The 27857-nt window shown below is 38.5% G+C and overlaps 1 protein-coding gene across 8 annotated transcripts in view; it reads right to left on the reverse strand.

The window, feature by feature from the left end:
* SMOC2 (SPARC related modular calcium binding 2) overlaps positions 1–27857 on the reverse strand; it is a 149717-nt gene that overhangs the window by 37141 nt on the left and 84719 nt on the right. For all 8 annotated transcript variants that reach the window (XM_055714315.1, XM_055714314.1, XM_055714313.1 and 5 more), the window contains exons 8-9: positions 10384–10570; positions 3212–3294 (exon numbers count right to left, since the gene is read on the reverse strand). In XM_055714315.1, coding sequence (XP_055570290.1) covers positions 3212–3294; positions 10384–10570 — 270 coding nt within the window. The remainder of the gene's footprint in view (positions 1–3211; positions 3295–10383; positions 10571–27857) is intronic.

Below are 27857 nucleotides of genomic sequence, written 5' to 3' on the forward strand. Positions count from 1 at the left end.
ATTATCTTTCAACCTCCTTTTTTCAAAAAATTATTTAAAGTAAACTCAATTCATTTTTACTTGATGTAGTGTCTGCATCATAAAAGATATATTTGCCAGCTGGGGACTTGGACATTTAAGAGACTAGATGAGAGAGAGAAAAAAGAAAGCTTTATGAGGGAGAGAGAAAGAAAGAAAAAAAAAAAAACACCTTAACACAACTGCAACTGTGAAGTAACCTCTTCCACCTATTACTTCTATAGGCAGGTACTACATGCTGCTACAGAACAGAAGGAAGAGGTTCTGCTATCTAACCCGTAAGTATTTAAGAAATGTTAGGAAATTTTGGTATTTGTCTTACTTTAAAATACTATAAAGCATTTGGAAGTCAAAGATTAAGCAATGTTAACATATGGGAGAGCAAATACACATCATACATAATAATTTATGATAATTATGAAGTCACTTTGCTGCAGTGGTTTATCGGTCTGAAGCTCACATAATGCAAAATACCATAAAGTAGAAAAAGAAAATCAAGAGACCATTGCTTAACTAAATGACAACGAACTTGTCAGGTAGGAGTTTACAGCATGGAATGTTTTTGTTAATTGTTTCGCTGGAAAAGTTTGGATAAACGACTTTGACTTTGGATAAATCTTTATTACTGTACTGTTCAAAAGCACAACCAGTTTGGATAAGAAATAGATGTGTGAAAGCTTAAAACCCTTCACCTGTCCATGCTCCCTCCAAGATTCCAGCTAGCAAATGCTTCTTCAGAATTTTTAGCAAAAGGTAGGAGTGGCCAGCAAGTGATATCTTTCAGTGCAAAACTTGTTTCTTCAGCTTCCGGTCTGCTATACTCTCTTCTGAGTGTAAGTTCTTTTATCCAAGTCTGTAACTATGCAAGTGCTGTTTGAAATTGTCACAGATGGCCAACTTTCCATTGGTTTCCCTGTAGTAAGGACTGTGAAATAATATAGAATAGTTTGGATTGGAAGGGACCATTAAAGGTCATCTAGTCCAATCCCCCTGCAGTGAGCAGGGACATCTTGAACTAGATCAGGTGGCTCAGAGCCCCATGCAGCCTGACCTTGAATATTTTCAGGGATGGGACATCTACCGTCTCTCTGGGCAACCTGTTCCAGTGTTTCACCACCGTCATCATAAAAAATGTCTTCCTTATATCTAGTCTGAATCTACCCTTTTTTAGTTTAGAACCATTATCCCTTGTCCTATCATAACAGGCCCTACTAAAAAGTCTGTCCCCATCTTTCTTATAAGCCCCCTTTAAGTATTGAAAGGCCGCAATAAGGTCCAAAATATTTCCCAAATATCCCTGAAATACCTGCTAAATTCCCTGAATTTACAACAGTAGTAAGTAACATCAGTAAGCAAGTACTAACTGATGAAATGACGTTTGAACATCATCAGTCTGACTGTCTGTCAACAGAGGTGTATTTGCCACTAAGTTTCATATATAGGAGGATTTATGTGGCACATATGGTTCTTGCTCAACAATGTGAGCAGCTAAACAGCAGAACTGCAAGTCAAGAATGCTCCATCCCTTTTTTGTGAAGGAAGAGAAATAGAGACAATTTCCTAAAGGCTATGAAATTCAGGCTCCAAGGTGAATTTTTAGTGTAGATCAGTTTTTCATCTTTAAGTATATATATATATATGTTCAGTATCTTCACTGATAAGCCATAATGTGGAGTGAGTGCCTCAATCCTTCGACCCTGCCTCCCACTGTCTCTTCCATAAAGTAACCAAAATCTACCTAAAAACCTAACCAGATTTTCTGCCCCATTGCTAGTTCTTTAGAAGACTGTTCCCTCACTGCTTTAATAGTTGGAAACCACTTTACAGCTCCCAGGTGACATTCATTCAGGGTAGTTCATACCTATTTTTCTTGTGTCAAGATTGTCATGGAGGAAATGTTTCTTTTATTCATGGTCTTAGAGAAACACTATTGCGTCCAGACCTTGTCTTGTTTGTCTAAATGAAGCAAATGCTAGCTGCCTTCTTTTGGAAAGTAGCTGCTTTCCGTGATACAATAGTGCTAGCTAACTTCTCCTGTGTATCCATTTTCCTGAACACAAACAACCAGAATTGTACCCATGGTTCTAGACAGAATCCAGAAAAAATAACAGGGCTATATAAAATGGTAGAAATGTTTCCTTGTCTGCCTTGTCTGACCTTTTCCCACTGTCTGTCCCATCATACCTAGCTAGATGTTTTTGGGTCACACTTGCCATTTTTTCAGCCACAGTAATTGGACAGCTTACAGTTAATCCTATGACTGATATATTTCTATGTAGAACACAACACATAATTATATATGGTATAATAACATATCATTCCTATTTCTTCTTTTTTTATTACACCTTGCAAATAAATTTGTTTCATCACAAAGAGTACTAATGTGTGCTTCATTCAATATACATTTCAACACTGCTGGGCATGTTTAGTTCAGAACTATTGTCTAGAAGTTTCTCTGGGTGGCTAAACTGAAATGTTGTTCATGACACCAAAAAAAACTGCCCACATTATTTGCTTCTTTCTGGATCTTTACAATAGCTGACAGTGATTCATAATTCCTTCATAATGTGCAATATCGCTAAATCTGCTACACCTCAAGGTATTCAAACATATTAAAAGGCCGTTTAAAAAGTGAAGCAAGTCAGCTACACTGACTTCTGTGTAGCTCAATTATCCAGAGATAAGGTATCTGACATGCTACTAACAAGTGTGAATAAAAGAAAATTCTAATAAACACCAAGGTTTGTTCCTACAACAGAGAAGGATAATACTATTCTGAGGCAAACTGTCAACGATACTCCTGGAAAAAAGTAGGTAGATGATGCATTTTTTAGGCTTATTTGAAGACAGAGGCCAATCTCCCATGGATTTTGTTAGAACAAGGGTTATGAAGTATGGACCAAGTTATTCTGGACATGTTTGCTGACTTCTCTGGTATGACAACGGCAAGGAATAATACCAGTAAGAAAACATAACTGCCTTTAAGCTACTGAGAAAAATGAGCCTTACTTTCTCTGACAATATCCCAGGACTTATATTTACATACATTGTTCCAAAGTCAAAGACTTCAGTCAGTGGCAAATCAATATAGCGATACCTAAAAGATATAGGGTAAGAAATTGCTTTCTAATGTACTGCAGTAAATAAACAAGGCATTGGAATGCATGAAACAAAATGTATCTATTTCACTGACCTTGAAGCTGGCGTCCTTTGTACAAATCCTTGGTTTTGGTTGGGTGAGCTCTGGCACTGTTATCACACTTAGGTTGTTCATACCTAAAGAACAGGGAGAGAATAAAACCAGCCAAGGTTAATTTGACTTACAAACTTGTATATATTCAGTGATTGAATTTACATCAACTAATTTATTTCCAATACTGTAGTCCAAATTATACTTGTACCTTCTTTTGTTCAGGGAACAAGCCTGTTTTGCATTCAGAAAGGGCAATGCAAATTCATCTGCCTATTTTCTACTTACCTCAAAGAAACCAGCACATCTTTAATCTCCTGGGGTTGATACAAGCTAAAAACTTACGATCTATTCCAAAGCCTATTCTACAGGGAGGAAAACTGAGGAAGGAGAAAACGGTGGGGAATTGCTATAAGGTAATACATAATAAAAAATAACTTTGATAAACCACAAAACCAAAACCAAAGTCAGACTCCCCTCCCACCTACCAAATCAAAAAGCCATAAACAATACGACAAACTCTGACATCTGACACAGGACTTATGTTGGGAAACACCACAGAAGCAATTTCAAAATCACAGCAAGTCAGGTAGTTATTTACTACTGCAGCTCTAAAGCCATGTGCTACTGTATTGTCTAACAAAAAAAACAAACCACCAAACAGTTAGTTTACATAAGAAGGCTTAATCATGAACATACTAACATTCTGAACAAGAGCAAAGAACTGGTAGGGTTTCCAGAAGAAAGGGAATTGGGCTAGAACTGCTTGAAATGGACTGTGAAAAAGACTGAATCTCCACCTGCTACTTGAATATTCTGGTTCCTCTATGCTTTCTGAGTTTACTTACAGTCACTTTGTTTGTCCAGCTGGTAGCAAGAAACTGTGCTATATGTACTTCCTACAAAGGTTGATTTACACAACATCTCTATCAATATCTTTTATGTAAATCTGGGGGGCATGTAAGCATCTGCTGCTGAATCTCCTTTTTTCTTATGTCCCCCTCTCGATGCCTAGTGGGTTTTCACTCAGCTTGACAGAATATTTCTGAGAAATTTTATTTTCTCTTTCTCCTAAAGAAGCTTGAAGCTGCAGAATTTAATGTGTAGCATTTCTGAGAAAGTTTCAGATCTCAGTTAAACACACTTAGTAATATGACTTGTGCCCATGTACCTGTGTGTGCACATACGTATCTGTTCACTTCATGTAGGTTCTTCCATATTTTATACAACTGCTCATCTCTCTTTCAAATTCCCCTATTCTAAGTTTCCCAAAATAACATTTACTAAGCAGCATACTAAAATGTCTAATTAAAATACACTAGCCCAAACTTTTGAAACAAGACATTTTTAAAAGCATTAAATGGTGGCTGTGTCCTGGGTCCAGGCCAGTCTGCCCCTAAAAATAATACTGAAGTATTTTGATCTTAATTATCAGGCAGAATTTAAAAAAAAAAAACCAAACCCAACGATATTTTTCCTTTGAGTGCTTAATTTATTTCTGAAACTGCCTACTGGCCCATCAAATTTCGGCTGCTGCAAGAAGGTAGTGCTGTTTTCACGGACATGGGAGAGAGAGCTACAGACACTTTTTTTTTCCTTGAAGAACAGAAGGAATAGAAGCTGCTTTGATAGCATGGGTTGGATTCAGATACCTGATGGATGACCACTTCAATCAGCCAAGAAAAGAGTGAAAGGCAAATCTCTAAGCGGTGCTCACTAATGCAGTATCTGGCAAACAGCCTATTAATCTGATACCTGATTCTGCATTCCCCTCGTCCTCTTCCACTGTTGTTTACTACTCTGTGCCTACACTTTCTTTTTTGGCCTCTAATCTTCTACCCTTTTGGCTTATATCTTTGTTAAATACACATGTAGTTCAGCACATACAAACTAAATCTATTAAAGTCCAATAGGTTTTAAAATGCTGCAATGTGAAAGGTCTATGTTTAACTCTTTAAAGCAACTGAAGAAAGAAAATTAATCAGAAATTTACCGTACAGGAATAGACATGCTAAGAACTGATAAGAAAAACACACTTGCCTCAGTTTTCAGGGGAAAAGGGTGGGAAAGGGATAGCATGTCAGAATGGAGCACTGGCAAGTTAAAAATAATGTAGTCAAAAGTCATCCCAATTTACTCTTTTGAATGTTAAGGGGGAAAGAATTCCTAGCAGTGAATGTGTATCTAGGGCTGGCAAGGGCTTATGAAGGCTGCTTTATACCTCTGAGAAGTCTGCTGGGAAGCACTGAGATTTACTGAGGTGTACAAAGCAGTAAAGGATGGAGGCTTTTGCAGTGTGAGCAACCTCATGAAGCAGCTGATTTATGTTCCTTTTTAAGTTTAGAGAATCTAGTGCAAGTACATTGGTGATTACTTTGCCCATGACCCTAGCTGCTAATAAGCCATATGGCCCAGTTGAGCAAAAAGGCCCAGGGTCACACTGTGATGTCCAAGAGGCACTGGGAGCCAGCTGGGGAGGACCATACTGATAGACTGTTGGGGTAATGGTTGGTTGTACCCTTTAAATGCATTACTCCCTTTTAGTCAAATGGATGTTTCCTCTAGTTTCATAAGAGCCAGCTTTATACCACAATTTTGCTATTTCTTGTGAGTTTTACTGTCTTAAATGTCCTACAGTAGTTCTTCATTCACATATCTTTATTTTAACTCTAGAATGAGATTTGTTTTTCTGGGTTACCTTCACTGAAAAATTATTTCCCCCCCCCCCAGATGACGGGACATTAGAAGGTGAATGAGTTTAAAAAACTTCCTTTCATTTTGGGAGTGTAATTAATGTGACTGCTATTTATTGTAGTATTCAGAGCCTGTTGATATGACACATTTCACCCTAATGAATGTATTCAAAACAAGCAATATGCAAAATGCTAAGCTGTTCTGGCAACAGCTTCTCAGATCTGTCTATCCTTTCACTGTTGTCTCCTTGTGATCCAATCCAGATTTGCAGAACAGAAACTCCAGGATGTAATGCATCCATCTTGCTACCAGGAGTACTAATGCTATCAGTTCCTGCAGTAGAGTTTTAACAGCTACTCTTCTAATTTGTATTTTTCAATGGAAAGCTGGAAGATAGCGTACACCATTTTGCATGAGGCCCTGGTTCTTTACACTAGGCAAGACTCACATGTTCACTCTTCCTAATCTGTAAGAAAGAATTACAAAAAGACAACTGCATATTTATTGTCATATTCTGACTCCCCTTTACTTCCCTCTGCTAGAGAAAAAGTTTAATGTTGTCAATATAGGAAAAAAAAAACCATCAAGAGGTAATTAATTGGATTCCAGCCCACCTAAATCTTTCTCATAAATGAGGTCTAGACACTCTTCTTAAACTCCAGGCAGTAATCCCACCTGCTTGTTTACTAGGACTGTAGATTCCTAGATAAAGCAGTCATTCTTTATTTAGTGTGAAACTCCTAAAATTGAGTATTCTACTTATGCATCTGTGCTCAGGCATGTCCTCTCCAGGGATATTACTAAATATTAATTCCTTAGACCTCCGTTGAGAACTACCCATAAGTCCAGCAAAGCTCAACAAATTAGAAACGGTCAAGACCACAGCAGTTGATCTTATGAGTATCAGTCATCAGGCAGAGCACTCGTCAAGCAAAAGGAAGATTTGTGTTTAAACCACATGCATGAAATGACTGAATCCAATTTGTCAGCATTCCAGCTTTGGAGACATGCAGCACAGTGAAAGCCTTCCCTGCCACCTCTTCTCCCACAGCTGAGTGACTGTGCAGCTGCCAAACACAAAAGGTCAGCAGACCAAACAGGAAAAAAAGGAGACAGAGACTGATTCTAGATACATAGGTAATTCATCAAGGGGTTGGGAAGAGCTAGAATTCCAGTCTGTATGACAGTAGAAGCCAAAATGATACACACTGCAAGCACACCATATATATGAATAGGAAAGTGAGCTGGTTGATTTTCAAGGATCACCACCTCCAGTTTCATCTCAATGTGCAGGACGTTTCAGGAACCCTGCACAGATGAATAAGAAGCACCTAACAAAATTCAGACTTAAAAAAAGCATACAAAGAGTGGAATACAAAGTGGTGATACAGGAGGAATATACAGACAATGTCCAAGTGTGTTGGGATGTGGTTAGGAAAGCCAAAGTCCTCTGGAGCTAAATCTGGTAAGAAGCACGAATGGCAACAAGGAGGACTTTTTACATGCCTATCAGCAGCAAAAAGATGACTAGGGAAAATGTGGACCTGCTGCTGAGTAGGACAGGGGACCTTTGTGACAAAGGACAAAGAGGACGGCAGAAGTACACAAGGCACACCTTCTCCTTGGTCTTTCCTTGTAAGGCCAGGCTTCAGGAATCCCAGATCCCTGAGACCAGTAGTAAAGTGTAGAGCAAGAAAGACTCAACCTCAGTTGAAAAGAATCAAGTCAGGGATTTTTTGAACAAACTGGACATACACAAATCCATGGGACCTGATGGGATGCACTCACAAGTGCTGAAGGAGCCAGCTGATGACCTTGTGAGGCCTTTATATTTGAAAGGTGGTAGTGACTGGGGGAGGTTCCTAAGGACTTCAAATGCAAAATGTCACTTCTATCTTCAAGAAGGGCAAGGAAAAGCCAAATAACAAACCAGTCAGCCTTACCTCAATTCCTGGGAAGGTGATGAAGCAAATCCTCCTGGAATCTATTTCAAGACATATGAGGGACAAGAAGGTGACTGAGAGTAGTCAGCATGGATTTATGAAGAGGAAATCACACTTGGCCAACCCTGCAGCCTTCTACGATGAGATGACTTGCTCAGTGGATAAGGAAAGAAGAGCAGATATTGTTTATCTTAATTTTAGCAAGGCTTTTGACACTGTCTCTGATTATGTTCTCATAGACAAACTGATGAAGGATGTGCTAAATAGATGAACAGTGGGGTGTGTTGAAAACTGGTTGAACTACCAGTCACAAAGAGTTAGGATCGGCAGCAAAAATTTCAGCTGGAAGAGAGTCACAAGTGGAATACCCCAGACTTCAGTGCTAGAGCCAATATTGTTTAACCTTTTTATTAATGACCAGGATTCTGGGACAGAGAACAGCTTTAGCAAGTTTGTGGATGATACAAAATTGGGAGGAGTGGTTGATACATCTGACCTCAATGGACTGGAGAAATGGGCTGGCAGGAACCTCATGAAGTTCAAAAAAAGATAAATGCAAAAATTCCACACCTGGGGAAGATTAACTCCCTGGACCAGCACAGGATGGGGGCCAACCAGCTGGAAAAGAACTTTGCAGCAAGGGCCTGGGATTTCTGGTGGACAGTAGGCTCAATATGAGGCAGCAATGTGCCCTTGCAGCAAAGAAGGCCAACAACCTCTGGGGCTGCAGTAGAAAGAGTATTGCCAGCAGGTCAAGGGAGGTGATCCTTCCCCTCCCATGCACACTGGTGAGATATATATGGAGTGCTGGATTCAGCTCTGGGCTCCCCCAAAAAGACCCCAAACAAGAGAAACATGGACATACTGGAGTGGGTCTAGCAAAGGGCCATGAGTATGATTAAAGGACTGGAGCATTTAACGTAATAAGGAAAGGGTGAAGAACTGGGACTGTCCAGACTCAGGAAGAGAAGGTTCAGGGAGGATATTATTTGGGGGGTGGGGCAGTCGGGGTGGAGCAGAATAAAGAAAATGGAATCAGACTTTTCCCAGTGATGTCCAGTGACCGGAAAAGAGGCAACGGGCACAAAATGAAATACAGGAAATTTTACTAAAATATAAGAATTTATTTATTTATTGAACTGTGATGATGATCAAACACTAGAACAGGCTGCTGAGAGAGGCTGTGGACCTCCATCCGTGGACATATTCAAAGCCCAGCTGGACACAGTCCTGAGCAATGTACTCTAGCTGACCTTGCTTTGAGTAGAGGAACTGGACTAGAGGATCTCCAGATGTCCCTGCCAATCTTAACTATTCTGTGATTCTATAATAAAATGATACTCATAACGAAGAACTACAAAAATTTCAGCAGAATCCTCATTGCTTGATGAGCACAAGAAGATGATTTGGACACAAATTAGAGAACAGGAACTAAGACTCCATAAAATAATTTAACTATAACTCAAAGAAGGATTAGCACTAAGAACAACAAACAGTGAACAAACTTAGGGAGGGAGAACAGAGGAAGAGCAGACAATGGAGCCTCTGGAACCTCTAGAGGACATCTCTAGGTCCTCACATGTACTGATTCTACAGTTTCAGGACCAAATCTGGACTTTTTGTTTTGTTTTGTTTTGCAATATATGGATCTAAACTTGCCAGAAACAGCAACTTTAAGTCATGCTCACTTCAGCTGGTACTGTAATCGGCATGGTCTAGACTACAGTATGAACAGCTATCAGTAAATCAGCACTTGAAGAATATGTATGACAAACACTCCCCAAGAATATAATAGTTTACAGCAAGTGGCTTATAATTTTTTTTCACAAACCTTATACAAACAAAGAAAAATTATTTTGCTTAAGCTTGAAAAGATTTATGATTGCATCAAGATACCCATACTGCCTGCCAGCTTTACATGAGCTTCTATATCATTCCTGCAAGGGCCAAAACCTTAATAACCAGCCTAAATAACATCCTTTGGAACCTGATACTTGCCTTGCCTGCATCTGCCTTAGGTGGCTCACAGCACTTTACCATGTATCCGGATCAGCACAGACGACTGAACTCCAAGCTTCTATTTATAACACACTAAAATGATATTTCCGCTCTATGGGTTCCCAAGCAGTCATTCCATCAAAGCCAGTCATATGAAATAGTTGAGGAGGTTGCTGGAAAAATAACTGAACATTTCTGAGGTTGGACGTGGTTTCTGCCATACACCATCTTACTTGGTTCTATATTCAGGGTAAGGAGTGTGAGGTTTCCTCTGGCCTTATTCATGATCTGCTCCAAGCCTTGGCTTCCCAGCACAAAATAGAAGTAAAAAAAGAGGACTAGGGAAGCAAACTGATTGTGACATTGCAGTGAAATAGTCTGTAGCCATCTGGCCTTAACTTTTAGTGTTTCTTAGAAATATTTCACTTCATAGTAGAATATGATGTAATTCCACCAGCAACAGAAACCTACATGCTAGTACATGCACAATAAGGTAACTTCTCACTACCACTTTTGAGTACTGGATGTGTATTCCCTTACCTGGTTGATGTACCAGGGATGGGACGTCCCGTATCCACCAGAACACACCAGCAGTAGCCCGTGGAAGGATGGCACTGCACTGGTTTGTAGAGGCCACCCTGAGCACACTCTGGAATGAACACATTGTCTTTCTGGGGCTGTTTAGCTTCCTCCAGGGCTGACTGAAGTTCTTGATCACATGATGATGCTTTTGGAAGGAAAAGAAAAAATGCTGAAGAAGCTATACGGAAAGTGCCTGCCAGATTAATCAAAGAGTTTTTATATCTTTCTTTGATTGTATATAAGGACTGTATTTGAAGAGGCTCGTTACAACTCAATTACCAGCCACACTGGTTTATGCGGTATACTGTTAGGAACTTTAGTTTCCTTTTCATGGAGCTGCTTCATAATACAGTCCTAATAATAACTTGACACACCTTTTCCTATACTAGATATAATCTATGAATAACCAAATACTTTCTCTGCTGCCTTTAAAAAATTCCTCACCCGCTCCACAGTCCCTAAACTACTGATCCTTTTCAGAGGGAACAATAAAAATCCATCTTAGGATTTCTTATATGAATTATTAATCTAGATATTCATTTAGATGTTTATAGTCTGCTCTTTCTTTCCAGTTTTGGAACAATCTCTTAATACAGTGAAAATTCTTCCACCTTCTTTTCTGGGTATTCTGGTATTGGTGATGTATCATTTGCTCTGGAGACCAAAGATCCACAAGAAAAAAATACTTTTTCTTTACCTCTGCATTAACAATATGTCCCAGATCTCTTCTGGATATGAGAAAAGCTTACATGTCTACATATTCCTAGTCTTTATGTGAAACTATGAACGAGAAGCAAAGAGAAGAAAACCCAGGGCCTGAAAGTACCAGTCAGTTTACAACTATCAGTAAAAAATAAACCACCTCTGCTGAGGATTTTTGATCACTAATAAACTGGTATATGTGGCACTGCAGAGACAATAAATAAGACAGACAATTTACTCAAGCCATTATTTCTCCAGGAACTTGAAAGTCATTCTCCTATCATGTGAAATTTAGATGGTTAATAAAAGAGCTTCTGTATAATTCCCAAACTAACCCAGTGAACAAAAATTAAATACTTGAAAAACAAGAACGTTAAGCACACTACACATACATAAATTACTGTCAGGAAAAATTCAAGTTAGTAGAATTTCAATCAATAAAAGATTCTCTTTAGTCAAAGAAAAGTAATTTTAATGTTATCAAAAAAAAAAAAGTGGGCAATATTTCCTCTTCTTTCAAGTAATTTAAAAACCAGTGACACACACTTATTCTCTGAATCTCTAGCAGGATTTACTTCTTGATTTTTCACAGTTCAACCCATAGAAAAATAAGTTGAACCCTGACTGGGTTTTCTAGCATATCTGTAATGAGTTTCAGCTTCATTCTAATCTCATTTACTCTTATCCACAGGGTTCAGAAAATACTTTGCAAATTGTAGGCAAAAACAGACAGAAAGTCACTAGTTTTGTCCAGAATGTTACTGCTCCTTGCCAGCTTCTTGCAGATGACCAAAATCAGTAAGACTTCTATCGCAGGAGAAAAGGTGAGAGGAAGTTAAAGACCTTCATATTTTACATGGCACACAATTCCATCTACACAATGGCCTGGTTTCCAAAACTGTGTATTTGTTCCAATCCATGCAAAAGGTTTTTTAAAAAAGCATACTTCTTTCTAACTTGATTGCAAGGCACAGATGAAGTGTTTTGTCCATTCTTTGGTTAATTTTTTTTTCCCCTCTTTTGTTTCATACAGTATTTGAGCAGGAGAGCTAGATAAATTGTTTGATTTTGCATGTTTTTGTCTTGGTCTGCCCACAGACATAATCAGAGATTGAATAGCTCTCAAAGTAACAATGTTTAGATAATAAACTGTATTTAAGAGAATCAGTGTAGTGAGGACAGAAAGGCTCCTTTAAAAGGGGGAAAAAGCCAATTATTTGCATGTCAAAACCTTCACAGAAATAGCTATGGTTTCACAAATTAGAAATTCGTCACCAGCGTCCTCTTAGAGTAGTGAAAATAAATCTTTCCCTCAGTGAATATGAATTATGATGATTATCAAGTTACAAGGTACGACAACCCTGGAAAACACATCACTTAGCTTAGTTGTTCACTTTTTATGTTTTGTATAATCAAGCAAAAGGGAGCAAATGGGGTGAAGCAGCTGCAGTGAGAGGGAGGAAACTATTACTCCTCTTTAAACTCCACTGAATTCTTTTCTCTTTCATACTGATAAACCTTGGGACCATTCCATTAGCTACTGTGGCCTCTTGTTTTACATCCTTGTAACTAGCAACACAATCTGGCAGATGTGCAGGTATTATCTCTCGCAGGCCCTGAGGAGTGATATATTTTCATGCTCTCAGCTTTGTTTAGAAAATACAGTGGCGTATAGAGACTACATAGTCTAGTCATCCAGACAGACAAAATGTAACAGAGAGGGTGTGATGGAGAATTCCCAGTGCAGAAGCAGATATGAAGTGTTTCAGCTGTGAGCCTAAACTACACCACCTGATTTCAGGGAGGCTCTGGTTTCCACTGATTGAAATATCCAGCGAGGGACTGCACTGCTGACTCAAAACCACTGGAGTTATAGACCAGTGCAGTCACCTGTGTTGTGGTGTACTAGGAGCTGGTGTTACAGACCTAGATAAATGGTCTTTACTCTCCTGATAGACTTACTAAGGCAAGGTTTTCTGCAAGCTGCTGCTCAAGGTAGAAACTTGTCTCTTTTGCATGAGGTCAGGTTTGTTCTGGTCCTTTTTCTCCCTTATGTCTGGTTTTAAGTCTCAAAGGTACAGAAAAGCAGTATTATGGGAGAGATTTCAAAGGAGGGTTGCGAATGTGACTTAAGGCTTTAGGAAGGACAATCAGAAGACCGGTAGCACTTAACATTGCAAGTGAGATTGGAAACAGGACAGCCAGTGACAGTAATCAAAGGAAAGTTTAAAGATAAAAGGGAATGTTCTTATGGCACAAGTCTATGAAAATAGACACACAAAAAAAGCAGGATTCATACCAAACACTAAGGTAAAAGTCCTGAAACTAGGAGGATTCTAGTGATGAAAAGTCTGCCTTTGAAGAACAGCATCAGCACAGGCATTAAAGACAAAAAAAAAAAAATAAAAGAAACTATAGTATTTTCAGGAAGGACTTTCCCCTTCTTGGAACCTCTAATTTCTTACTCTTCCCCTACAGATGGGAAATTGTAACAAGAAGAATTTATCATCAGTCTTAAGCTAGTTGTCAGATAAAATGTAGATTATTTTTGATAAATTGGAAAAAATATAGATTAGTGTGATGGACACTACATCTGTCAGCTCTCTATGTGCCAAATAACTAAGCCTTATTACAAATCTGCTGAACCTGTTCATTCATTTTATTCACCAAAATGCAGAATAGTTTATTTGCCTCCCTTACACAATGGCTAATGAGCTTCAGGGCAGCTAGCAGGCAATCTGCTTACTGACTGCCCAAAAGAGCAATTTCTGCAGAATCCAATGCTCTTGTATGATTTTGGCATGACTGTTTGTGCTACCATTGCTACTTCCATGTTTGTTTTCCCCACTACAACACTGTTTCTACATGAAGTAAAGGAAAATCACTCTCAGGTGCTTACCTATGATCCTGTCTGCTTTTCCCAGAACCAGTATGTTAGTCCTCTGTGTAATTCTCTCTGATGGAACCATTCATTCCCTTTCAAACTATTTTTTTTTTTTCTGTTATTTACATCAGGAGTACTGGAAAGATACAATTGTAGCCCTTTGATGACCGAGAGCTCTTACCCCAGAGCTACCAAACCACTGTAAATAATTGCCTTTGTAATGTCAGAAGAGTCATGGTCAACAAACATTTCTTTGCCAGAACTAGTGACAAATGTCATTAACTTAGAAAATGTCTGAGTTTGTCCAAACAATCTCTGATCTGGAACCACAACAGATGGATGCCAGAAGTTCATAAAGTGAATAGTATGGAAAAAGATCTATGCCACAATGAACGTAGGATAAATACCTCAAACATTAAAATGCATCAAACTTTCTATGGAATGTGTTACTACAATAACATTCCTTCTGGGAAGAGAAAAGCATGGATACTCCAGCTGCTTCTTTTCAGGTAATATGCTTACACTGTTGTTATTTCACTTAGTTCCTTTGTTTTTATTTTACTGGAAAAAACGGATGTTTTTCCAAGCATCTTAATTTGATGAAATAGACATGTCTGAAAAATCCTTTCCATGTAGTCTACCATGTTAGCCAGCCCCACTATAGCTCAGTTGGGATCCTTAAGTTCAGGTTGATAAACTTTCTGTAGATTCTACCCAAAACTATATTTTATTCCATGTTCATAAGCATTAGTGATTCAACACACAAATCTCAATCATGTCAGAAAATAAACCTTTTTGCCCTGTTTTACACCAAGAGCCCTTGTACCACTTAATGACTATTTACTTACTCAGAAAAAGGAATTCTTGCATGATGAAGTAAAACTCTTGCACACCACTAAGAATGAGGTTAAAAATCTGCTTTAAATCTATTGTATGTTGCTCTTCCTATGTCATATTTCTATTCCATTTCTTCTCTTTTTATTTTAAATATTAGTTAAAAATATACTTTTCCTGTTCTCGTTCAAGGGGCCTTCATAGTCCATTACAACCCACCAGCTGAAATGCTGCATCTTGTGCCAACAAGAAAGACACTCTAGCTAATAACAAACTCTGTGGATAAGTTTCACGTTCTGTATAAAGTCTTCAGTTAATTCTTGTTTCCAATTATCCGTAAGAAAACAGTCTGGATTTCAATGAATCAATTTACATGAAGAAAAAAATACCTCAATAGTAGCAGGGTATAACACTGTAAATCCTTATTTATGAAAGACTCCATTTATTCATCTCCGATGGGTTACTTAAACTGTTAATTAATGGTTACTAGGGAATGTCCTAGAGGAGAAAAGAGGTGGCTTTTCTGGAAAAGTCATCCTGAACAAACTCTGTAACTGTATATTTGTCTGTAGCACATCTAAAACATCAAGTACCATGTTATGTAAGTTACGATAATAATCTTGTTAGTCTTGTAACAGGAGATGGTTTAGCCCTTTGTTTCAGAAATTCTGGCAGTTATTGTGCAGTGTCTTATCACAGCTTCTCCCAACATATGGATTTTCATGATTACAATTAATCTTGATATTTTTTTTTTTGCTTAAATGTAAATCGCTGTATTTATATCTAAATTTCAGTGTGTTCTGCAGAAACAAGTTGCCAAATCTGCAGAAAATTACAGAGGCGTCTGAATGCTACTTTAACATTTCCTGCCACTATACAAACATTTCCTTCCAATTTCCTTAACCCCACAATGTGTATATGACAAACAGAATCCATTCCAAGAAATTCTGTTTTCAGTTGATTCCTTCTCTCCCCCTTTTCTTATTATCATAATGGGCCATGAAAGGACAATTAAGATAGCCTGGTTTCCAGGGTAAAGGGATCTTTTATTAGGGCTTGAAGCTCAATGTCCTCTACAGAAAGCAGGTAGTAAGAAACCTGTGAACAAAAATACTCTGAAAAGTGATACACATGCTCTGGAGGACTGCAGTGTAACATTACAGTCAGTTAATATTGCAGTTCTCCCATGTTTCTATGAGGATATACAGACAGAGTGTGTTTATGTCCAAATTTCAGTACACAGAGACTCAAATTGTACGAAAATTTCTGCTAATCAAAATATTATGCAAATCATGTCTCTCCTAGTTAACTAAGCCTAATTTAGGCACACCTTTAGAACACCTCAAATACTGATTTAAACAAGTTTTGTGCTAGCTCATTTCACAACTGTAATAAATAGGATGGATAAATGGCCACCCTAAATAGTCACCTGTGCAACCCTTCAACAAATTCACATCTCACGGGGATAAGAATTTGATCCATTTGGTTAGGATGAACCCTTCTTGAACCTGTGAAGTTAATAGGCCCTCAGGAAACTGATTACAATGTGTTTTTATATTTTCAAATAGTTTTTATAGTATTCAAATTTCATTGAATGGATTTCCACTTACACTACACCAAATTGTATTTCCACATATGACCAAAATGTTTGCTTTAGCAAGGCAGTGGGAAGCGGGATGATTTCTGTTCAAGCTATGCTCTCCCTGCAGAGGGATTTAGGTTGAGTGGATAGTAAAATGATCCATTCCAGCAGCAGTCCTGTTATTCCTAAATCCAGCAAACATGCACCTTCAAGGTGAACTTGTAAGTTCTTTACTTCTGTTTGACCAATTTCATCACCCAGAATCCATCATGTCCGCTCTTGCTATAAAGACAGCTAATATAAATGACAAAAAACTGCTAAATTATTTCATTCTAATGAAGGTGAGGTGTAACTCCATAGCTACACATTCTGTCAGGGTTTCCAGCTTTTCATTTAGACCTTCTCTAGCATGACAGAGTCCTTCTCTGAAGAGGCAGATGAGGTGGCAAATGTGGTTTAAGATTCCAGCTTCATACTCTTTATGTACCCAAAGTTATCTCCTCATCCCTCATGGCCAGGGCATGGACACCTCACACCAATCTCTCTTAAGACCTGTTATTACAAGAATTTGCCTGCCTGCCCTCACTTGACAGTTTCAAATAAACTTGACTAACAGAAATCAAGTGCAGCCCAATGCTACAAACAAATGCAGGAATTCATTTACTCATTCTACTAGATTCTTACAAAGATTATTCATTAACTTCAATCAAATGAAGAGTATTTATGTGGCCCAATCTTCCCTAATAGAAATCCACAGAAAAATACCCACTAAATTCAATGGACAACACCTCAGGCCTCAGCTAAATATATCCACGTGTATGTTTCCAGTTAAGCCTAATGTTTGCTCATGGACCAAGTACTGATTGTAAGGAATAGGTAACTTTAATAAACACTCAACCTTAGCCCCAACATCTAGATGGAAACCAAAACCTAAGACTAAATTACAGTATCAATACTCATCTGGCACCACATGTTTTGATTTACATTAGGTTCAGATACGCACCAGCATCACGGTTCTCAAGGCCTGGAGAAAGCTGGCAACATTCCTACCCGTATTTTTTCTTGTTTGTGAAAACCCGTGAGAACCAAATATTTCAGGCCCCTTGTGTGCATTTGCAGAGTGCTCTCAAATCTAAAGCTGATCACTATTTTGCACTTTTGGAGCCTGGGTAGATGATTGTGGCTAAACACAAAGCTCATGGCTTCAACATAGCCCTAAAGACTAATTTATGTACTTTACTCTACTGAACAAAGCAGGATAAATCACAGACAGATGGTCTCATTTATCTGTGTGGTTTCATATGCAAAGGCACTGCAATACACTGAAGGATCATCTGGAAATGCACTGAGCCCATCTAAACAAAAATCCAAAACACAGAGATCACCAATTCCCATTTAGCTTTACCTGAAAATAATATGATCACAGGCAATCTAATCTACCTGTCTACACCAGGATTTTCTCAACTTTTACCCTGGGTTTGAGTAGCCAAGTAGCACTATGTCAAATCAAGATTTCTGCAATACACATATTCTGGTTCTACCAGTAGGCAAAAGTTTTTGGGCCCATAAGACAAAGACCTCAGGTGAAAATAGGATGATTTGCTCATTAACCAAAATCCAAGCCCACTTGTCTACTGGAATTTTTAAAAGAGTTTCTGGTTTACAGAAGGTTTTGCACATACCTCTGCAATTCTTTATTTTTCTTAGAATTTGAAATTCTAGGAGTACTGTGAGAAAGACTGTAACCACAACATGTAAAATGAAAAGAACTGTTTTACCACAGAAGTCTGCTATTTTAGCATTTTGTTTGTTTGTTTACTTTTTAGCCCAATTTCTTGGTTAAAGAGATGAGAAATATTATGTAAGTATTCACATTTGTAATCTCACAGAATTCTAACTGATTTAAACTACTCAGTTATTTGCTTACAATCCTTTCTCTCCTTCACTAAGTTCTCACACTGCCATTGTACACATAGGGGGTCAAACTAGCTACCTGTTTTTAAAGAAAATGTAATTCTATATTTTGCTATTCTTATTCAGATTGAAAGAAACAGTAGTTTGACATCTGTCCACTGACTTGAGGACAACTCACAGAGAAGCTCGTCTTCATTTACAAGCATGACAGAATCTGTCTGTAAATGTTTAAGTATTAGCATTTACTTTTGCTGTAGATAAATAACAGAGAAGCATTAGACTATAACATTATTACATTAGGTTATAAATCTGAGTTGTTTCAAAGATGCATTTTGCATTAGAGCCAAAATGTATATTCTGAACATCCTGAGTCAAACATCTATTATACCAGCTATGAAATGTGAGAGAGCAGTGAACCCAGCATAGCATATTTTTGTGAAATCTTTAATGGCAGTGGTGAAAGTGATAGTAAACCTTTGCAAAGTGGGTTGTATTAGCCAAACTTGATCCAAGGACTGTTTACACCTTACCCTCTACAATGGATCTTTGAATGCAACCTTAACACAAATCAAAAATCTTTTTAAGCCAGTTGGTCAATCACATGGCATAAGACTTCAAAAGGAGAGTGAAAAATCTTCTGGTCATCTGAGATCAGGTCCCCCATCCCTTTTTCTCAGTGGCTTGAGGACATTCACTCAATTACAAGGATGGATTGTTATCTCCAGGTGCTCTTGCTTGACTTTGTTAACTTGGCTCCCCAAAAATGAGAGAGGATACTGTGCAAAAGACTGCCCCATCCTGCAAAGATACATCTGAAAGCAGTTACTTGTTAAATGGGATGAATATTGGTTTTCCTACGTAAGAGGAAATATCGATTCCCATTATTGCTAGGTATTGCCTCACCCTACCCAAAGCAGAGCAGCACCACAGCATTCAAACTGCAAAACCAACCAACCAAACAAACAAGCCACCACCCAAAATTAAAGCAAATTAAAATCACCGACTTTTCCAAAACTGTGGCTAGCTGGCCAGTTTGCTATAGCAGTCTAAAGGCTCGTTCATTAAACAAAATTGTGCAAAGCTGCCATTCTTGCTCTATGAGTATATTGACCAGCAAATGTTAGTCTTCTGCCAGTGGAAAAATCTCTCATTTTTAAAGAAATATTTGAAGTGAAAATAAAGCTGGTTCACTTTTTCCACAGAGCTGTGAAAATTAAAGTCTTTGCCAGGTGGGCTGAGGGTAAGTGTTTGAATAGCTCTACTAAATATTACAAAACAAAATGTGCAAACTGGGATGCCTAGATTCATACTTTGGCATTAAAATAAACCAGCCAGCTTACAGGAATGTTTATCAACCCAGCACTTCCCCTCCGTGAAACAGTTGTTTCTGTTCACCACTTGGGAAACCGAGATACTTACATCAGTGCCTGGATATGACTTTGGATACTTGACCTTAGGAACCAAGTAATTTTAATTTCAGAGGTGTACAGTGGCATCTCTGGCTGCAGTTTGGGCCATATTCCTGCCAATGGTCCACACTGCTAATGCTGTTGGCACCATGCAGTGTTTTCCAGCCTTATTGCTTAACTCCTGCCTGAGATGGCTGCACTCCACCTACGCTTTATTTTCTGAGTATCAACTAATTTCCAATCACCTTACAGACACAACCATGACTACTGTCGCAGAAGCCACCAGAAGCCAGGAGGACTTGTGGCTTTTTTACAGGAATGTGATCTAAGGTGCACAGTGAAAAAATATGCAGGTTTATTACAAAAATAAGAGAACGTTACTTTGCATTTAGGTAGTTCTCCCTTATGTGTCTCAGAGTGTCTTACAAAATGGTCAATATAAAGTGCACCTCTGTCTAGTTCATAGCAGACTGGATGGCATTGCATAACAGTAAGGATTTGGCCCTCTGACACTGAGCAGGAATACAGAGATTAAACAGGCTGTTGAAACAGAAATTCTCCTTTTTTTCCTCAGTGTTTCAGGGAATGTTACTTTGACAGGCATAATGCAAAATTTCATGTTACCATCATTCCCACTGCCTCTTCTGCGGCTAAGCACCTCCAGAGATCTCAGATGTGTACCCTTCAAACCTACTTGATTTTAAAAATCCCAACATTTAAAAATGTTATTAAGGCTGTGAGTTATAATTGCACCCTTAAAAGCTAATTAATGACAGATGAATTAAAAACCGGCTACTTTTATACTGGCTTGCACTTCATCTTGTGAAAGAGAAGGCAAGAAGCAGGTGGAAAATGAGGGTGCATATTATTGCTCATGTCTCTAATTACATTGTATTGTGCAACAAAAGTCTTTTAACAGGGCAGGAAGCAAATTCTGTAAAGTGCTATCATCTGTTGAGCCACACTGCTCCCAGAATGCATTGACTCTTGTATGAGATCTGACAAATAACATGAACATGAAACCTGGTCAAAAAGTAACTGCACTGCTCTAACCCTGCACAAATCCAAAGGCTCATCTTAGATGAAATGCTGTACAGGTTCCCCCACCCCAGCACATTATATCCAAAATACACTATTTATACAGAAGGTAGGAAGTCACTATTCATAACAGGAGAGGTACAGGAGTCAGATAGGAGACTGTTTACTGCTTTCGGCCAAGTTTTGTGTGCAGTAGAGAGAATGAGCCAAAGAGTAAAAGCCAATAAGAATATTCAGCTCCAACAACTTTTTAATATAGTTTTATGTAGCTTTTTTTTTTCCCCCCTTTTCTCATATGGCCATGGTTAAACAGCTCAGCTTGTGCTTTGGTTTCAACAGCAAAGCCAAATCTTTGGCTTGGCTTTACCTTCAAACTTTGGAGAAAAACAAGGGTAATCTGAATTGAAAATAAAAATGCTAATTCCACCCCACTTTCATCTCTGTTTTCAAAAAGAAATTGTTCTCTGAGGTGTAGATAATGCCAAATATAGTGTGATAGTGAAACATCCCTATGCTTTTGAAGAATGGAAAGCCCCTATCCTATTGAACATTCCAGGCCACAATTTCTACTCCTGTAAACTGGAACCATTCCAGTGTACACAGCAGGGATCACCAACAGAAAAGTCAGTCCATAGCATATCCAGAACAATTTCAAAAGCTTCTTAGATGATGCACAGTAGCAAAGTCAAAAACTTTTTGAACCAGTAAAATTAGTGTTTTAAAGTGTGACTAACGACCCTTAATCCTTTACAACCCATGGTTACTTTAAGTGCTCAGAAGATTATTAGTTTTAAAAGTTTAACATACCACACAAATGACCTGTATCAATGGAATAAGCCTTGCATAAATACTTCCCAAAACTTCATTGTATGTGAGAGTAAAGAACGGGTTTCAGAAAGCGTTAGTTTTCACAGTGTTTGCTTAGCTTGCTTTCCACCAATATTTTCAACCCTTTCAGACCTGCTCCCATCCTGTCTCCCCACACACACATGCACGTCTACCTCAGGCATCATTTGATTCGAAGCTTCCTATGACCAAAAGAGAAAATCTAAAGGAATTTTCTTGGCTGAACTGTTCAAGTAAACCAGATTCTAAATATTTCACTTTTTCAGATAGCAAGCATCACAGGAAACAGCAATGTTGGCATTCAGTCACCTAATAAGGAAACATTTTTATTATCACTTATGTGAAGACAGTTCTGTTATTTTTTCTACATATTATACATTGTATGCTTTGTTTCCTTCTTAATTTGGGAAGATTAAAGGTTGTTTGATGGCTTGAAAATAACGCAAAAGGAAGCTTAATCCATGATGCTCCCAGGAGGCTGTGAAGCTGTTGCAACCGGAGCTGTTGCTGATTAAATTTGTCTATTGTTATAAAGCATTCTGGGCCAAAACAATCAACCACTGGCATCATTAATGAAGCCCACAAGGGCCTTTAGTGGGACTTGTTTTCATCAATCAGGAGGAACAAACACAGGCTAAAGAAGACTGGAAAAGCCTGTATATTTACAAACCTGCTTGCCTTGGGTCACTCTTGTGAATACGGTACGATCCCATAGCAAGTACCATAGAATATTAGAAATTTTTCCTTAAACATGTAGGCTCATTTAGACAAAGATAACATAGAGGTGAAGACACTAGCTCTCCCTTGCACCAAAGTCATGGGCATCCTTTTTTTTTTTTGCTTGTGTTATATATTTATTGCAATCATGAAATGGCAGGTACAGTTTATAGACAGAAGGGGAGGAATCTTTGAAGTTGTCAATCAGTTGCAACAAAAAAAGGGTGAAAATCAAATGTCATGATTTACATGACTGAAACAAAGAAACTAACAAAACAAAAGGCAGGAAGTCTAGATGCAAAATTGAAACTGAGAGGAAGGCTTTGGGTTTTGCCTTTTCATTTAAAGAAATGCAACTATTTCAGCTGGTCAGTACAACATCTTTTTCTTTACTTCCACCTTCTATACTATGTTAAGTCTGTAAAGCTCCTTATCGTATTCAATAGTCAATGTACTAGACACTGTCTCAACCATCTCTCTGCTGAAACTTTTGCTTCTGCTTGCACTGATCTGTCCAGGCTGCAGCAGCCTTCCCAGCAGCAGAAGCAGGCTTAGAGCCCTGGTATTTCTGGCTAGCTGCCCCAAATGTAAGCAATGAGACCACGCTGTCTCCCTGCACTAGCTGACGTCAGATGCTTTCGCATACAATACTTTGTAGGCTGCTTAAGTCTCCCCAGTGACATCCTGAGGAAGTAAAACTGGCACAGAATATAGGTCAAGACTCTGCACACCGGTCATTCAGACTGACAGTGTTGATGTTATGACACTTAAGCATTGAGTTTTATTTGAAAACTACAAATGAACTTCCACAAAAAACTCACAGCCTTGACTACGGAAACATTCTTCCTCAGAAAAACACTAAATTAATGCTGAAAATATACTCCACTAGCTTTAGGATCAAACACCTAGTTGCTTCTGCAGTATCCTTCAGTATCCTGCAGTATGGATACAACTGGATACTGTACCCTTGAAATGGTCCCTGAAATCCTACATAAATAGGTAATGACACCTTTCCACACTTACTCAATCTAGGAATCAGACTCTCTCTCCTATCCATTGCACTGTTCAACTGGTTGCTCCGAAGAACCCTCAGCTTGGTTTTGGAGTCACTGCATTTTCAGAATAAAGCCTACAAATTCACAGCGTGATCTACAGCCTTCACAGTCATTCTCCCTCATAAGGCTTCCAGTTTATGCCTTTGGCTGGAATAATCAAAAAGATCAGGCAGAATAATAGAGATAAAAAATCAGTGCTACAAGAAAAGCCTAAACCAGCAGCATTTGAGATTGAAGAATGATATCTAGGCAAAAATCAAGAAATATGCAGTGAAGATCAGCTATTGACAGACAAGAAAGCAGACAGCAATGAAAGGACTGGAAACAGAACAGGGAATACTACGGATGCAACCAACAGTAAGGATGATTAATTAAGCCAGAGATAACAGAGATTATGACAAAAATGCAGAAGGCTCCAATAAAAGCAGATATGAATAAAGGTGAATTAAGCTTAAAGATAGTATTCTGACACACAAACTTTCTTACTCAGTTATACCAGGAACAAAAAGTTTTCATCTACCCTTGCTGTGGGCAGGGGATGCTCCATATAAAAGTCACATAGGCTCATTTTGACAAGCATATTGAAAAGGTAAATGTACCATAGCATCCTTGAGGCTAGCACTATGGTTAGTCATGTGACATTATATTCTCAGACATGCATGAAGGTATTCACAAATATTCAATGTTTCTGAATATGAATATGCTTCAATGTGCAAAACACATGACCTCATCTGGAGAGCATGAAGTTGTTAAGAAAGGTAATAAAGAGAAAATACTTTCTTCACTCTTTCAGCTGGCAATACAAGTGGGGTAGCTGAGCCCTTGTGCTGACAGCATATCCATTAAAGTCCAGAGGAATTCCAGCTATGCAATAGCAGCAGGATTGGGGTGGACTGTCCTATTATCACTGATCCAAGACTGATACACACCATACAAGCTACTTAAAGAAATGACTGTGCACTGTGTTCCAAGAGAGGCAATAACACCATCACCAGTCCTGCACCATTAATGTCCCCATTTAGAGGAAAATTAAAATAAAATTAAAAAATACCCCTCCAGGCCTGATTCTTTCCTGTCCTCACAAGGCTTCCAGTGGCATCACCCTTCTAACTGTAGTGCAGTCCCTCCTGTTTACACTGCCCTTTGTAAAATGAGGTTTCATGCCTGCTGAAACTAAAACATCTCCTCCTACAGTAATTTGTTATTATTGTTTTGGACTGTTTAGTTAAAGGGATGAACCACAGGATGTGTGACTGCATTAGAAGTCACTGTTTCATACTTGGGATGCTAGTGGGGAAAGGGGGAGAAGTGACCTTTCAAACCGCTGACATTTATACTGACAATTTTGGCTTTGCTGCTTCTCTGTTGTATCAACTCAAAGGAACTAAAAATCATGTCCTAAAATTTATCTTCAATTGCCTTTTAAACCTGATTAGAAACTGCAAGAACACTAAAATTATAAATCCCTTAAGCTAGGCAGGATGTAGCCTTTATTCAGCAAACAAGAGAGCAATGAGAATAATTATTTTCTCATTACCTTCAGGCAGTAAAGGCTATTGAGATTATGGCTTTAAGTACATGACGGGAATTTTGGGAAAGTCAGAGAGGAAACATCCAAGATCAGAAGTTACTTACACTTCTGCTTCCCAAACCCATTAGGTAAGTAAAGCAAAAGAAATGGTCCCTACCTCCTTGCCAGCCAGAATAACTGGGCACAGTGTGTTGTGATAGAAGGGTGAACTGCACCATGACAAAGTGTGATGGTCATGAACCTCTGTAATTAATCAGAGCCCTGCCTCTGTTAAGAGTCTCCATTGTAATGGATACTGTAGAAGAATTCACTAAATAATAAATAAACATAATCACACAGGATTAACCCTTATCAGCCTTTGCATTGATGGGAGTTTACCTCAATACAGACCTGAAAATTTGGCCTAATTCTGATTCTACCTTCTTGCCAAAACTGTACCTCAGCTTTTGGGGGCACAAGAGGCATTAATTTAACTTTCTATGTCTCTGCTTCTAGACCAAACATCAATCAGCCTGTTGCCCTGATCTAACTAGGTGCACTGGAAAACAATTCATGGGCATTACAGGTCCCTCATATTTGAGGAATTTATGTATTTCTAATGCATTCCAGTCCAACAAAAACTGCATCTAACAGTCATCCAAATAGAGAAGAATGAAAGTCCTTTAATTTTGATAAATTGTCATTACTCACTGAAAGACAATAACAGTGGTAAAGTTAAATAACATTACTATCTCACCAGAAAACAATGGAACAAGGTAACCCACTGTTCAAGTGGCAATAATGCAATTGTTTTCATAACTTGTTATGACAGTAATACGATTGGTTGAAAAATTTCATTGTGATTGGCTTTGGTGGAAAACCAGATCTTTAAATGAAAAGATGTTTTTCATTCAAAATGTTTGTTTTACAAAAAATGTGTATGTTTATGGGGGAAAAAAACCCAACAACAAAAAAAAAAACAACAAAAAACCCCACCCTACAACAGGTTGTTTCTTTGTGTTGAACTTCCCAGAGAACAATAAAATCCAAGATGTTTACAAGTTTTTTGAGGTATCTCTAAGTTTTTAAAAAGGGAAGAGACCATTATACCCTGTATGTATAGCCAGCCTAAAGATCCCAGCCCCTGAAAAAGAAGGAACTAATGAAGTTTCAAAATTACAGCTCCTACAAGGCATTACAACGACTAATCAAGATTTTGAGTCTTGAACAAAAATTATTCAGCTTTTAGAAAGTTTTTTTTGTTGTTTGAATTTTCATCTTGTAATACAGTTTTTCAGCTGAAAATGCGCATCTTTTTTAAAAAAATTCCCTAAGAAGAAATTTTTTCCGTAGAAGGCTGCATTTTCAACAAGTTTGGTATATTAAGCTTTGCCCTGTCTTTTTCTCTTGTGTTTTGTAATGCATCGAGAGAATTTAAGATCTGAAATTTAATTTACAGCCTTAATCTTATTTAAATATAGTTTTATTTGTGGTTGAATGCAGATACTTGGCCTGACGTTCTTAAACTAAAACAGGTATTAAAAATAGCTTAATGAAAAACAGTGGTCTGTCTCTTCAACCACTGCTTCTTCTCCAGTAACACAGAAATCTAGTGCATTATGGCAACAATAGTTAATGTTATTTCTAGGCAGTGCAGAGTGCAGGGAAAACATTGCATCTAGTATTTATCTGGAACAGTTTGCTATGCAAGAGGACAGAGCATGATGGACAGAGTGGAGTGAAGTAGAAAAGACGCCAGTAATAATACAGTACTTGGGGTATATAGAGCATCTTGCAGATGAAAAGATCTCAAAGTGGTTTTACATACTTTAGCAATATAATTTGACTAGAATAAGTTCCCTTGTGCCAATTATGACCCTTGGTGTGGCTTTTCATGGAAAGGAGACTCTACACCAGTCTCAAACAAAAAAAAACCAGTGTATTGCATTAAGGGCAGGCTAGGGGAAAGGATCCATGTATGACAGGATTAACCTGAGACCTCAACAGTCCATAAAAGCAGATGCTGCAGTAAAGGTTTGGACTGATGCAACCACCACATTGCATATGTATCCAACCCACAGGCTTTGGGGTGAATTCCACTCCTCCCACAGAATTCCCTGTAGGAGCTGAATTTCTCTTGCTTTTGTACCAAATGGAAGATGCTACCGTTACTGATGAAGCCTCAAGATGTTTGTGCATCACATGGCAATTTTTTCAATTTCAATTGTAGCACGAGCTGTCAGTCTTTTCAGGAAGTTTGTTCAGAGATATATGGTTTGGCAAATAAGAAAGTTGGAAGACATGTGATAAGTCATCTCATTAAAAATCCCTCCAAATTTAAACCACTGTGACTTCCCATAACCTGACCTACCAGGGAACATCTAGAAATCAATTCAGACTGTCAGAAATGTGCACGTCAGGAAACTGAGGCAAAACTTTGACTCCAGCCACCAGGGCTTACATGGTTACTGGTCCTTCCATGGTCTGTACTTCCATTAACAGCAGTCAGCTTTTTTTGCAGAACGTGGACAGATCACGCAGTAGAATTTCACAGTTCACATAAGATATTAACAGGGGAATATTTTGCCATAACTGTATTTGGCTTTTTTAAAACACTTCTTACTCAGTTATTGGAAAGATGGATACTTGGTCATTTGACTTATCCTCATGGAAGAAAAAGAAAATTGCCTTTCTCAGAACAGTCTAGTCCAGGGGTCCTCAAACTACGGCCCACGGGCTGGATACGGCCCCCCAGGGTCCTCAATCTGGCCCCCGGTATTTACAGAACCCCCCGGTCCCACCTGCCAGGGGTTGGGGGGAAACCAAGCAGCCGCAGATGGCCTCCTGCCACTTCATCCGCATGCTGGCCCCCTGGTTAAAAAGTTTGAGGACCCCCGCTCTAGTCTGTCTTATAAAACCAGAATTATCTTGCCAGGAAATC

The sequence above is a fragment of the Falco cherrug genome, chromosome 6 (assembly GCF_023634085.1).
Source record: "Falco cherrug isolate bFalChe1 chromosome 6, bFalChe1.pri, whole genome shotgun sequence".
NCBI lineage: Eukaryota > Metazoa > Chordata > Aves > Falconiformes > Falconidae > Falco > Falco cherrug.